At 39.3% G+C, this 15,236-nt stretch overlaps 1 protein-coding gene across 9 annotated transcripts in view; it reads right to left on the bottom strand.

Moving 5' to 3' along the window:
• Positions 1-15,236, bottom strand: part of HPS3 (HPS3 biogenesis of lysosomal organelles complex 2 subunit 1) — a 43,767-nt gene that overhangs the window by 15,467 nt on the left and 13,064 nt on the right. For all 9 annotated transcript variants that reach the window (XR_008651987.2, XR_008651990.2, XR_008651989.2 and 6 more), the window contains 5 exons: positions 12,236-12,428; positions 7,123-7,204; positions 4,180-4,334; positions 2,615-2,723; positions 313-494 (listed from right to left, as the gene is read on the bottom strand). Coding sequence is in view for 5 of the 9 variants with exons in the window: in XM_055247785.2 (XP_055103760.1) it covers positions 313-494; positions 2,615-2,723; positions 4,180-4,334; positions 7,123-7,204; positions 12,236-12,428 (721 nt within the window). In the remaining 4 variants the exon portion in view is untranslated. The remainder of the gene's footprint in view (positions 1-312; positions 495-2,614; positions 2,724-4,179; positions 4,335-7,122; positions 7,205-12,235; positions 12,429-15,236) is intronic.

Below are 15,236 nucleotides of genomic sequence, written 5' to 3'. Positions count from 1 at the left end.
GATTTTCAAAGCCTGAGAAAAATGTCAAAGTCCTAAGTTAAATGGTGGGAAAATCACAAACTTGAGACTTACTGCTCATCTTCTAAACTGTGACTCCTTGAGAGCAGGAAATGGGTCACATTCATTTTTGTATGTTTAAGCCTACCTAGCACAGTACCTAACAGAGTATGTGCTCAATAAATGCTTGTGGAAGAAGTGAATAAATGAACCACCTCCCCATTTATCAGGTAACTACCAGAGATGGAAAAGCTAACAAGTGCACCCAAAGTTCAAGATGACTTCTGTAACAAGGTTCCAAGAGGTGTCACCCACCTGCTGTAACAGTCCCCAAGGTGGCCACAGCTTTCCTTAAATGCTTCCAAAAGCTCTGCCTTCTCTCCAGGTTCCAGCTGACTGGCATCCATCAGGGCAGCTCGCACTAACAGATGAGCCTCACTGAGAAGGTGAATGCAGCTCTGGGTTTTGACAGTCTTATAGGTATTGCTATAGTCTATCTAAACAAAAAAGACAAACACTAATGTTGCTGAAGAGAGACTCTCAAAAGTTCCTAAGTTCTTAAAAACATTCATATATTTTGTTAGTAAAGTTAACATTTGGACATACTAAACTCTAAAAGTAAACAAAATGGTTATTTTCCATTCTGACAAGGGCTTAGCTGAAGGGCTTTTTTCCCACCACCTCTAAGCCAGTTTAATACATACATGATTATAAATAATACCTTGTTAAACAGCTCTAATCATTAGAGAGGTCCAAATAATACTGTAATACTAATAATACTGTAAACTTAGCAACAGTTTGATCTCGATAAGACTAGTGAACATGTTAATATTTGAAATAAACTTAAAAAAAACGTGATTTAATTCTTTCCCAAATTTGGACTGAGTATTCTTCCCTTATTTTAGTTTTGATTGGTAAGTTTAGGCTCTACTACATCTATTTCCATAACTCATAAAGGGCTCATAAAAATTATCACTAGCTAATCTGACTCAATCAATATATTCAGACTCTAGCAGTCAAATCACCTAAATGAAGACTTTCAATTAAGCAAGACTGAAAAGACAGGGCACAGCTAACGTAATAACTGGCATTAAATTATTGGCAGGGACAAATCAGGCAACACCTTGGCCTGATGATCAAAAATTAACATCTCCAAAGAGGGGCGGATGAACAGCATATGCCTCCAGATGTGATACCCTTAACACAAAAATCACCTATGCAATATTCTGGCTGAAAATGCATAATCTGAATCTAACCATTAAAAAAAAAAGCAAACCCTAAATAAGGAATACTCTTAAAAAAAAGTAGAGGGGAAAATTATATTTTTCAAAAATGCTCATGTCATAAAATATAATGAAAGGCTATAGAAATATTCCAGATTCAAGGAGACTAAAGAGACATCATAGTTAAACACACTACCTGATCCTAGACTGGGTCTTGAACTGGAGAAGGGGAAATGCTATTAAGCCATTGGGTCAGTTGACAAAATTAGACTATGAACCATAAACCAGATAAAGCACTGTGTCAATGTTAAAATTATTAAAGCATACTACTGTATTGTGGTATGCAAGAGAGTATCCTTATTCTTAGAAAAGTACGCTGAAGTACTTAAGGGCAAAAGACTGATGTATGCAGTTTACCTCCTGAAGAAGAATCAGAAAACAGTGTATGTGTATGTGTGTGCACAGAAAGCACAGAGTGCATAAAAGAGAGAGAGAGAAGCAAACAGGGTAAAATGTTGACTGTGAAGAAATCTGTGTGGGGAATGGGAATATATAGAATATTCTTTTTTTAAAAAAGAGTCAAAAGAGTCAGGGTCTTGCTGTGTCACCCAAGCTGGAGTGCAGTGTTACGACCATAGCTCATTGTGGCCTTGAACTCCTGGGCTCAAGTGATCTTCCCATCTTAGCTTCCCAAGTAGCTAGGACTACAGGTATGTGCCACCACAACTGGCTAATTTTTTTATTTTTTGTACAGATGGGATCTCACTATGTTACCCAGGCTAGTCTCGAACTCCTGGCCTCAAGCAACCCACCTGCCTCAGCCTCCCAAAGGGTTGGGAAGAATATACTTATTCTTGCAACTTTTCTGTAAGTTTGAAATTGTTTCAAAATAAAGAGTTAAAATAATTGCCAGGGATGAGTAGGAAGCTGTCACTCTTAGATCAGTAAGGATGCTCCCTCTGGATCCCTCCCCCCAGGACAATGCTGCAGTAGCTGTAGTGCCCTGGGACAATCTGCTAACATTTCTAAATAAGAAGAGTGGGACAGGGATACATAATCCTAGATTTATTTATTTATTTGCTCCATTTCTTAGCTATCTTTGCTAGAGTTCAGATTAAGGTCAAAGACTATGTTTAGATTGGCCAATTGATCTTCTTAAGAGCGTGGGTATGAATAAGGGAGTCTTATGCTAGTGAAGGGAATTTCTACTGGTTCCTCAGATGTCAGAAGCTGTAACAACGAGGAGGCAGAAAGAGATACACATTCCACTGTCAAACAGTGCCAGGAAGCTGAATGGCTGTGGCATCCTGAATGTATGATAATTAGAATCAATTTCTGATCATTAATTTCACTCTAAATACTACAAACAAGAATCAGAAGTTTGAAAAGAGTACCATCTCTTTGTACAGTTGCACTGGTGAGATCGTATTCACAATATACAAATTCCACCCAGCCTCAGCTACAGGAGGTATTTTGATTTTAACACTGGTATCTTTTCTAGAACTAAAAGCAAAACAAAGGACAAGAATTTTAAAATGACATTATTAATAAATGGTAGTTGTAAATGGTAAATATTGGATATAAAATAACTACAAAATCATTTTCATTTACTATTTTCTTCAGTGATTAACTGTACACTCTATTTTTATGGAATATTAGTTCACAATACCACATAGGCTAAATGCATTTAATATTGTAATTTTCATGTAATGATAAACCAACTGCTTCCAATTCACTCCACGAGTATTCTCAAATGAGCAATAAGTTCAAAGAACAGGCAAGTCCCATCAAAAGGAAAAGATCCTTGACTGAGGAAGTCCCTATGCCCAGGCTCTTTTCTGCATTTGACTTTCATGAGTCTAGCATGCCCTAAGCCACAAATCTAAGCAGAAGCAACATCATGGCTGCTGAGAATATGATGAGGACACATAAAACTGTTAAGTCTGCTTAAAGCACTATCTTATCTCTTGCTTTCACTATGTGATACATTTTCTTTAGTGTACAATCTTTTAAAATTGTTTATCAAATGAATTTTCAAATGAATTAGAATTTTTAAAAGATCATTTAAAAAATTATACTATTAGAATGTCAAATGTGCAAGACTACAAACTGCTTTTCCTCTCGCCAGAAAGCTTTTAGGATCAGTCAGCCCCAGACCACTCTGTGTACACTCAAAGTGATCAGTTACCAAAGTCAACCTCTGATTCCTGTTGATGCAACAAAGCACAGCCACTAACAATTTGAAAAAGTAAAAATCTATGTTAAAAATAACCTATGTTTGATATGAAATACACTATATGCTTCACTCCCTGTAGAGATTTCTTTCTTGATTAAACTTTCCGTAGAGAAATTAGATTGCATTCTCTACCACTAAGTAGGAAAACACCAAATGGAAGCATAACTGGTCCGGAATTAAGCATTCTATTCTAAACAATGGGAAAGCAGAAACCTAACAGATAACAAGAGATGAATGGTATCAAAATACAACTTTATTTTCAGATAGATCAGCACATATCTATAGATCATAAATGTGCTTTAAGGTAAGACATACATTATTAATTTCTTTCGTAATATCAGAAAATAATTTTAGATAAAAATGTAACTACTGAAAGGGTCAGAGAAGAAAGACAGTAAAAAGTCCTGTAGTTTCAATTAGCATTATAGGCTCAGTCTTTCCCATTAATTACACAGAAAAGCATGTCCTTTAACTAATCTAAAATATCTTTGATTTTTACTGAAATTATTTTATAATCCATTTTCTCCTAAAAGTTCCCAGGTCAGTTATAAAGTGTATTACAGAGATTGTTAGAACCTTCTTTTCTTTCTCTGGAAAAAGAACACCATAAAAAAGCCATTTGATCATTCCAAATTATGATTTGAAAAAAGATAAACGCAAAATATACCAGTTACAACTCATTCCAGAAACTGGCAGGAATGCCTGGGGCAAGGGGATGCTTACAGAAGCCTCTTGGGTGACTGTCTTCTCTCTGGAATGGCCTCAGGGTCTGCTTTAGTCAAAAGTATGATGTGGTTTTTAAAGTGACAGATGGCTTTCAAGCCTATGAAAAGCTGTATTCTTAAAGCACAGACATCCATACTAACAGGTGGGCAAGCCTAGTAAAGGAAAATCACAAATTTAAGCAAGAAATAAAGGTACATGCACTTCAATCTTCAAAAATCAGTTTATTTGATAAAATCTCTTCTGCTGCCACCATCCCATACCCACCACCACCAAAAAACAAACAAACAGAAAAAAAACCAACCCAAATTCCTATTCTTAACAGAGGAGGTTATCTAAACCTATGTAACCAATAGCGTATTTTATAGAGCTACTCAGCCAACAAACTCAGTTATTTATTGATTGAATAAATGCGGAAAGAGGGTCCCACAGCTGCAGGAACTTGTGTGTGTGCCCCACAGAGTGGCTCCACAGATACCTCCAGGAGAGGAGGCTGGTACTCTGCCACCCAGGGAAACCCCCACTACTAGCAAGATGGTTGGGGGTATGCCCAAATGGGGTTTTTAGGCAAAACCAGACACTATGAAAGGACATTCTACTGCATGTGGAGTACATAAAACGGTTTCTTTGCGGATGTTGTGTGTGAAAGAAATGCTTGTATGTTCCGATGGCCCCCGACTGTTAGTCTGTTAGGTATGAACAGTGCCTGGAATGGCTGACAGGCTGGGACATGTCAGATAAACTAGAGGAGCCAGCCTTTTGCTCTTGTAAAGGACCATTAATTCAAGTAGAATGAATAAGAAAACTAATGGAAGAGCTCTATTCTGGGAGCTCACAAAATGATGCTGCCAGGACTCTGCCTTCTTGTCCATGCATGCTGTTTTGATTCTGAGGTCATCTTCATTGTTACCTCCATGTAAAAATAGTTAAGGTGGCTTGGTTAGTGCTGAGGAGTCAGAATCTCAAAGGAAAAGGAGCCAGACCACAAGCACTTTCAACCACTCTTGAGGTTGTGAAACTTTTTTCAGACATCACCGTTCCAAAGCCTGAGTCAGCAGGTGGGCTAAACGTGTACTTGTTTAACTGGCACCTAGGGCTTCAGAACTGGTGGAGTCGCAGGAAAGGAGGAACCGTGAGGTATGATTATGCCTTCCCTCTCCTACCTCCACTGGCCTCAAGGGCAGCATACCTCCACCAGATGCCCACCTCTCCTTATCCCTCCCCTTTTGCCTCTTCCTTGTTCCTTCATTCTGCTTTTATAAGACTCTGAAAATACATGGAATTTTTTTTTTCCAAATGTACATTGATCCTACTTCAATCTATTAGGTACTTTAAATTGCACCATCACCCCTATATAAGCCTATGTCTTTCTGAGGTTTGAAAATGCAAGGAGGGGAAAGAAGAGGACAAAGAATGGAAGTTTTATTTTTTTAATCTGTTACTTTTCTATTTTTACAAAGGCAATAATCCTGATTTTAAAATAATCTCTCAAAAAGGCCATGTGTGTATCTTATGCAAACAAAGGCACAGGAAATCTGTGGTTCTGGTTTCCCAAGAGGCTGACAGCAGGCAGTAAGCCTGGTCAGCAACAGAAAACCACAGACAGGCCATTAAAAAGGGTCACTAGGAACTCAGAGACCATGCTTTCCATAAAACACTATCATATGACACAGTTTGGGTGACAGTGACTGTGAAAGAGTATCTCAGACACATCAGGCACTAAGTCAGGGCTGGCTTGTTAAGACAACCATCATTATTGAAGGCTTATTTTTCTGGAAAAAGGTATTCCAGTTTCCAGACAAATATAAACCAATTTTTGAAATACAGAGCATGATGATTTGGGAGCTTCTTGCAGCATGTATATTCCTAACAAATACCCAATTCAAATAGCTTATACTTCAGAAGTAAAATAACATAGATCAATATAATGTAAGTGATCAGTATATTTCTGGGAACAGAAATTCAAAGTCAGAAAACACAGAATCTCAACATAATAATGCCTACATTTATTCTGCGGTCAAGAGGCTTTTTTTTTTTTTTAGAGAGACCAAGCACTTTACTTCTCACTAAAAATGAGATTATTGATCTACCATAATCATTAACTCTTAGATTAAGTATAGAAGGTTATCAAAGGCTTATAAAATACAGAATTACAGGCATAGCTGATAATAGTATAAATAAATCATTTTAATGCATTGTATTCAATTTTGTGCTCTTAAGTATATTGATTTCTGGACTGTTTTGTTAACAGCTGTGTAAAACTGCCACCAATATTTCCATTTAATAAAATACAGTTGGGCCAGGAATGGTGGTCCATGCCTGTGATCCCACCATTTTCGGAGGCTGAGGCAGGCAGATCACTTGGGCCCAGAAGTTCAAGACCAGCCTGGGCAACACAGCAAAACCCGTCTCTGCAAAAAAAAAAATAATAATAATAATACAAAAAAAATTAGCAGGGCATGGTGGTGCACACCTGTAGTCCCAGCTACTTGAGGGGCTGAGGTGGCAGGATCACTTGAGTCCAGGGGTTCGAGGCTGCAGTGAGCTATGATTGTGCCACTGCCCTCCAGCCTGGGTGACAGAGCAAGATCCTGCCTCGAAAAAATTAAAAGTTAAAATTAAAAAAATAAAAAATAAAATTGTAGCATACTATAGTTGTGAACTGCTCTCAGTTCATACTTTTTATATTCTTTACCAAACTTTAAAAACTATGCACTAAATCAATTCGGACTGAAATGTTTGCAAAGCAATCTTAAAAACTGTCAACTAAGCCATGAATCACAAAATCCTCACTATTTTATATCCAAAAGTTCTAATTCAATACGTTAGACAACCTTAAGCTCTTTCGTTCTTGCCTAGCTTAGGTCTGAGAGCAAATCTACGAGTATTCATGTGCTCTTTTGTAATCTTAAGGTTTCACTATCTTCATAAGCCAGTTCTTACCTTCAGGGTGGTGTCCATGTATGGGTCCTCCTCACGAGCTGCCGCCGCACTGCACCGCACAGTGAAACACTGCAGGTTGTTACTGAGGAGGAAGACACAGGCTGCTGAGCAAAGTGAGGCCAAGAACCAACATACCCATAGCATCGAGGGTTTCATAGGCAAACAAGGCAATGGCAGGGGTGGCAGTCAAGTATTTGTCAAACATTGCCAAGTTAAACTGCTTCTCAATATAACAGGAATGCCTCAGAATCCCTGTGGTGTGTTTTTAAAAATATACAACTGGTCCCCATAACACCCCTAGTGAATTGCAATCTCTAGGGGCTGAATCTAGACATGTATATTTCTACAACACTTCATATGTGACTCTGATGTGCATCCCTAGTTAGGAACCATGGATCTGGGTCAGTATCTTCATTTTACAGACAAATGATGCCCCCAGTACCTGCCCAACGTACAGATGGGTGTCTATCAAAACCAAGATTAAAACCCATTTCTTAACTGTTGCTCTTCCTCACCCACCTCATGATGAAATCCATCCTGGATTATGCTGGACAACACAGACTATGCAAACTCAAATCCAATGGTCAAATTGAAAATGAGAGACCATCTGAAGGCATCTTCAGAATTACCTAGTCCAGCAGCTTGTTTTAAAGATTGGGGCATGAAAGGTTCATGACTGGTCCACCGCCTCTCTGGAGAGTAGAGCCAATTAGATCCCAGGTGTCCTGACCCCTCACACTCCTCTACCTCTTTCCACAACTCCAGGCTGCTTCTGCATGCAAAAAGGACCTAGGGACTCCACAGTAAGTGCACAACAGATGCCTGGTTGTCATCTGTTGTTGTTATCTAGGTCAACCCTCAAATATTAACATTAAAAACAGTTAATTAACTTAGAAATTGCTACACAATGATGTATATTTCTGTTCCATTATGTGACGGGACAGAAATTGATATTTTTATTCCTTCCTTCTCCCTCCCTTTTTAAAAAAAACTAGAAAGTGGGAGAAGTAAAAACGAACTCTTTAAAATAAAAAAAAAGACTAAAGCAAACCTAACAGTAATATTAAATTTAAAAAAAATGTCCTCATTAAAAAAGGCATTCTGATATTTTTAGTTAGGAGACTTAGCACAATTTAAGAGGTAGTCAGGCCTCTCTCAATCTGCTGGTGCTTCCACTTCAGCCTCAGCCATCTCTGTCTATCTCTGCAACGTTCTAGGAAATGACCTCTGGAGTCTTAATAATAACTAGGACTGTAGCACTACCATTTACAAATCTGGAGTAGAGTTAGCAACCTTGGGAAGTAAACTGAGAGAGAGGGAAGCAAAAAAGCACCTGCAGTGGGACCAGAAGGACAGATGAGAATAGCTATGACCACAAAAACAAATGACCTTTAGATTCTAGAGATAAAAAGGCAGGGTTTTGGCCGGGCGTGGTGGCTCAAGCCTGTAATCCCAGCATTTTGGGAGGCCAAGACAGGCAGATCATGAGGTCAGGAGATTGAGACCACCCTGGCTAACACGGTGAAACCCCGTCTCTACTAAACATACAAAAAAAAAAAAATTAGCTGGGTGTGGTGGTGGGCACCTGTAGTCTCAGCTACTCGGGAGGCTGAGGCAGGAGAATGGCATGAACCTGAGAGGCGGGGCTTGCAGTGAGCCGAGATCGTGCCACTGCACTCCAGCCTGGGCGACAGAGTGAGACTGTCTCAAAAAAAAAAAAAAAAAAGGCAGGGTTCCCTGACTCCCTCCACCTATAGGAATCCAGTCTATTGGCTACTGTTGGAATTCTAAGCAGAAGTGTATACTAGAGAAAGAATAAACTGAAATGTGCTGGCATTGAAAGACATCCAAGATATGCTATGTAAAATAGCAAGTTGCTGAACAGTGGAGAGAGCATGATCAATTTCTGTAATAAATAAGGCACAGTAGTACATGTATTGTAAAAGAAAAAAAAAATGGCCAGGCATGGTGGCTCACACCTGTAATCCCAGCACTTTGGGAGGCTGAGGTGGGCGAATTGCCTGAGGTCAGGAGTCCCAGACCAGTCTGGCCAACATGGTGAAACCCCGCCTCTACTAAAAATACAAAAAAATTAGCCGGGCATGGTGGCGGGCACCTGTAACACCAGCTACTTGGGAGGCTGAGGCAGGGGAATTGCTTGAACCAGGGAGGTGGAGGTTGCAGTGAGCCGAGATCATGCCACTGCACTCCAGCCTGGGCGAAAGAGCGACACTCCGTCTCAAAAAAAAAAAAAAAGTCTTGATATGTTTAACTCTGGGAGAATAGGATTTCATGGGGGGCTCTCCTACTTACACATTTCTATAAAGTTGGCATTTTACATGACTTTATTTTGTTCTTTGCTTCTTAAAAAATCTCTATTGTTTTCTTTAGGCGTATACCTATCTTCAAGAAACTTTTCAAGACCACCTTATGGGACAAGAGATTTTGAAACATTTATCTGTTGGGTAAAATAAAAAAGATGGGCCAAGCGCAGTAGCTCACATCTGTAATCCCAGCACTTTGGGAGGCCGTGGCGGGTGGATCATCTGAGGTTAGGAGTTGGAGACCAGCTTGGCCAACACGGTGAAGCCCCATCTCTACTAAAAATACAAAAAAATTAGTTGGGCATGGCGGCAGGTGCCTATAATCCCAGCGACTTGGGAGGCTGAGGCAGGAGAATTGCTTAAACCTGGGAGGCGGAGGTTGCAGTGAGCTGAGACTGCGCCATTGCACTCCAGCCTGGGAAACAAAAGAGAAACTCCGATTTGATTTGAAAAACAGGAGTGGAGATTCTTATTAAGAATCTGAATTTACATAAAACAACTGCTATTCTAATCTCTAATGGTTTCACAGTCAAGTTAATGATGTCAGTCTCCTTTAGTGCTGATAATAAGAAAAGCTCAAAAATTTCCTATCTGGAGGCAGTCAAAACCCACGCATTACAAGTCCATTCAAACCCATAATATAATGCTTTCAGGACTCTACACACCAAATATGTACATAACTTATAAATAAGAGAGATGGGGCAATAGATTTAGTGGGTCCACTCACTAAATTCTCAGTGTACTTCAAGTATATGCAATCAGATGGGAAAAAGATGGATAGTCTTTTACATCTATATGATGGGACAGAAATTAGTATTTTTATTCCTCCCTTTTCCCTTTTTCCATTGTTTCTGAGATGGTATAGTTTCCTAGATTCTTCTGCATCCTTAAAAATCTTTGTCTTTCTCCTCTTGCTTACTGAGCAAGACCTTCACCAGAGTTTAGTTTTTTAATAACTTTTCACTATCTACACACTCTCACTACTTTAATAATCAACTCTTTTTTTTGGCGGTAATAAAACTTCTAAGCTTTCCTCTTTACCCTAATCTACAGTTCTATGTGTCCAAAAGCCTACTTAGCATTATCTCTTGATAATCTATAAGCATCTCAAACTCAAATGTCTAAACCAAATATCTCTTTTGCCCCACATTTCACCAGCCTCCATTGTTTCATAAAAGCAGGCAAAACCTTGGTGGGATTTGTCATGCCTCCTACATCCCCATTATCCCATCAGACAAGTCTTTTAACTTTCCCACTGAAGCCTCTCCCACCCATTCTCCCTTCTCCTTTCATTAACACTACCCTGCCTGAATACCACCCCTTAATATCCTTGCCTGAACTCTTCCAATAGCTTATTTATCTACGTTCAATCCATCTTCCACAACAGCCACCATTAATTTTCCTAAAGCAATGTTCTGATCATATTACTTTCTCTGGTTAAAACTTTAAAAAAAAGTCCTTCGTTTAATTTTTAAATCCTTGAGCTCTCTTTCAAGCACTGTTTCACCACCTGTCTACTTTTCAGCTTCTTCATATTTAAAGAACGTAACTACACAACACTTTGGACATTGGAAAGAGTAGCTACCTCCACATTGTTCACTTAAGAAACACACTGCCATCGGCAGCATTTCTCCTTAAGCCAGAAATCAGGTGGAGAAGGCAGTACAACCACTAAGAGTGGATATCAGAATCTCCAGATTGGTTCTATGCAGTTTGGAATCTCCAGCACCTGCTAGAGATTGTGATACTACCACTCAGTGGTGGGGGGATCTCTGTCCTGTGCAATTAATTTTTGGATGTTCCTAAAAACTTGATACGGTTTTTGTTTATAGTCTTCCTTCAATCTATAATGCACATCTCTTTCAATCTTCATCTACCAAAATTCTGGCTAGCTTTCATGCTTCACTTCAAACACAATCAGCTATCCACAACTTCCTCATACAACTTAGCCAGAAGTAATTTCCCTCCTCCCGATGTCAATGGCACTTTCATGAGGTCTTAAGACATTTTTCACAAATCTCCTAGTGTCTGTGACTCTTGTATGTCCCTCTAACCTTCTCTTCTATTGTTGCTTTAGAAAGTGGTTGGTGTATCTTATTCACAGTTGCATGGTCAGAGGGCACAAGGAAGTGCCCTGAACATAATCTAAACTCAAAAAACAGGAAATAGAACCAAAACCATCATATGCTGCTGAGATTAAAAGGAAATGAAATCAAGCTACTGCTTGTGAACACAGTTTACATGCCAGCATAATAGTGGGGAGGCAACTCAACACATCTGCCACCAATTAGCACATGACTTTGGCCAATTCTAACCTCTCTGTAACTACTTCCCTATCTCTGCCAATCAGGGAGAGAATAAGATCATCTCTCTGGCCCCTTCACAGTTCTAAACTATTATAAATAACTCAATTGATACTAGAAAAATATGGTAGCAGTGAGAAAAAAAAATTAGGAAATCTAAAAAGAAACTTAAAGAGACGCCCTGACTGGCTGCATTGACTTTTCATTAAAACTCCCCATGAAAGTCTTCCTCTATGAAGAACCTGATACTTCCTTACAGGGACCCATATCCAGTCAAGGGAAACAAAACAAAGACAAAACCAGAGTCTAAATCTTTGACATTGAAAAGGCAGGTATGGGTCATCAAAAGACGGACTTACAATGACATGTAACTCATGCATTTATAGTACTCTATGCTAGTTCACACAATTCTCACAGATTTAGGCAGTTCCTCAAAAATTTACAAACAAGTGACTCACAGGCCAGCAAGTGACCCTCTAACAGTACCTTGTAATGACGTGCAAAAATTGTGGCGTGAGTACTGCCTGCTGAGACTTCTCAGGATACTGGTAGACTGACATCAATTCAACAGATTTGACAACCATGTAGAGATAGCCCACATGAGGTAAGGAGAAAAAGCAAAAGAGACTCAGCAATTCTTTTTCCTGCGACCAATTTTTTCCATCAGATGTAAGAGAACCTGCATGCAAAAATGAAAGAAATAAAACACCATGAAACCAGTAAATAAAGGGGGAAATAATCATATATTGACTTTGCTATGCAAATTGTATCAGCGGGTAACCAAAGAGTTGCAAAGGGGAAGTTGCTCTTTATAGAAGAATGTTGATAAGAAATAAAAAAGGAGTAATAGAATTAGAATATCAGCATTGTACAACCCCTACTAAATTAACAGATCTAAGTAATGATCATCAATGGCTGTTAACGTCACAAAAAGAGTCCACTGGCAGAGCTCAACACTACTTGTGTTTCAAAATAATAACAAGAATAATAAATAATCTGAGCAAGCCTGAGTACAGACCAGCAATGTTGATAGAAATATATGAGCCGCATCTGTAATTACTAGATTTCTAGTAATCACATTTTAAAAAGTAAAAAGAAACAAGTAAAATTTTAATAACATTGTATTAACCCAACATATCAAAAATATTACCATTTCAAGAAGCAATAAACACAAAAATTAATATTATATACATTTTTGTACTTAGTCTTCAAAATCTAGTGTGTATTTTATACTTATGCCATATCTCAATTCAGACTAGTCATATTTCAAGTGCTTAATAGCAGCATGTGACTAATGGCTACCATACTAAACAGCATAGATTTCCGTCTACCAACTCACATGGAAATACAGTGGACAGAAAAACATGTTAAATGACACATAAGGATTCAATTAGCAAAATTCAGATTGTTGGAAATTTTACAGTAAAGAGTCTAATTTCTTGTTAAATAAGATGCAAAGAAGAGAAAGGAGGGAAAGCCTAGATATTAAAAGAGCCTTACAAGACATAGCAATCAATTGCAATGTATGAACTTTATTTGGAATATGATTCAAACAAATGAATTATAGAAGTTTTTTAGTCAATTAGAGAAATCTGAACACTTACTGGATATCTGGTGGTATCAACAAAATTTTTTTTATTTTTATTTTTTGAGAGGGAGTCTCACTCTGTCACCCAGGCTGGAGCGCAGTGGCGCGATCTCGGCTCACTGCAACCTCCACCTCCCGGGTTCAAACGATTCTCCTGCCTCAGCCTCCCAAGTAGCTGGGACTACAGGAGCCCGCCACCATGCCCGGCTAATTTTTTTTTTTTTTTTTTTTAGTAGAGACAGGGTTTCACCATATTGGCCAGGCTGGTCTCGAACTCCCAACCTTGTGATCCACCCGCCTCAGCCTCCCAAAGTGCTGGGATTACAGGCGTGAGCCACCGCACCCGGCAACAAATTTTTTATAATGTGAAATAGCATTTTGGGTTTAAGTAAAAGAATCCTTTTAGAGACATATGTTGAAATATTTATGAATGAAATGGTATGAACTCTGGGATGTGCATCAAAATAATGTAGCATGGAGCAACACTGTTGAAGCTGTTTGATGGGTACATGGGGGTTCACTGCACTATTTTCTATCTACATGTGGCTGTAATTTTTCATAACCAAAGCTGTTTAACAAGTACCCTGACTGACACCCTTGAAGGACACCAATTAATAGCAGAAGTCCAATTCTGTACTCTCCATATTTGGCTGAAAGCCAATTGTCCAGTTTTTTTCTCCCTATTCTTTTTTTACACACATCTGTGCTCTGGCCAAAGAGAACTGCTCACGAATCTCCAAATACACATAATTTTACACCTCATATAATGCTGTTCCCGTTATGTAATATCTTACCAAAATCTCTACCATCCATTAGGGCCCAGCTCAAATACATATCACCCATCCATTCGTCTATTCAGTCAGTATTCATCAGGTACCTACTAAGTGCTGCTGTTCCAGATTCTAGGGATACAACAGTGTTCAAGACAATGTAACTGCTTTCACAAAGCCTTCACTCTAGTGATGGGGATTGGGATGGACAGAAAACAAGTAAACTCCAGTGTGAGTGGGGAAGGGATATTTTAAATTGAGAGGTCAGAGAAGTCCTCCGTGATGAGGTTACACTTCAGCTGCGAACTGAATGACTTAAATGCACCAGTCACACAAGGCTGAGAGGAGAACACTCTATGCACAAGAAGAGCAAATAATAGGTCTCAGATAAGCGTGCATGTGGCGTCTCTAAGGAAGAGGGAAAGGCCACTATGGATGAAGAATAGTAAGCAGGGTGAGAGTGGGACAAGATGGGCTCAGAGTTAAGGTCATATACGCCATGGAATGGATTTGGAGTTTTTATTCCAAGTGCCATGGGAAGCTCACTGGATCTTTAGCTGACCCTCTAATATGGCTATTGGCCCTGTCTGGTCTCCAGCCCCGTCTCACTGCCGCCACCTTAGTTCTGCTTCTCTCAGTTTCTCAAATGTGATCCTCCCTCTGCCACAGAGCCTTTGCTGCTGCTTCTGCCTGGAAGGCTCTCTTCCCCTCCCCTGCACCAACCCAACCCTATTCCCGAGTGAGTCCAATTCGCCCTTCAGATCCTCTTTCTCAGGAAGCCTTCCCTGACCTCAAGATGAGGTCAGGGTCTTTTGTTATAGGCTCTCACAGGGAGGTTTACCACAGATCACTCATTTCAGGGTACAACTGTGAATCTGCCGTTATTCAAATGTCTCCCATCCCCCACTAGACAATTAGCTCCGTAAGAGCAAGCACTTCACTCACTGTTAGTTCCCTAGTATTCAGCACAATGATCAACATAGTAGGTATTCAATAAATACTTACTAAAAGAAAGAAAAAAATAAATGAAGGTTAGAAAGACTTTTAATAGGAATAATATTTGTATCTCTCTCTAGATAACATCTAAAGACGTTAATCAGGCCAGAACTGAGTGCAGGGCCTATTAGTG

The sequence above is a fragment of the Symphalangus syndactylus genome, chromosome 17, assembly GCF_028878055.3.
Source record: "Symphalangus syndactylus isolate Jambi chromosome 17, NHGRI_mSymSyn1-v2.1_pri, whole genome shotgun sequence".
Taxonomy (NCBI): domain Eukaryota; kingdom Metazoa; phylum Chordata; class Mammalia; order Primates; family Hylobatidae; genus Symphalangus; species Symphalangus syndactylus.
This window is presented reverse-complemented; position numbering and strand designations above follow the sequence as displayed.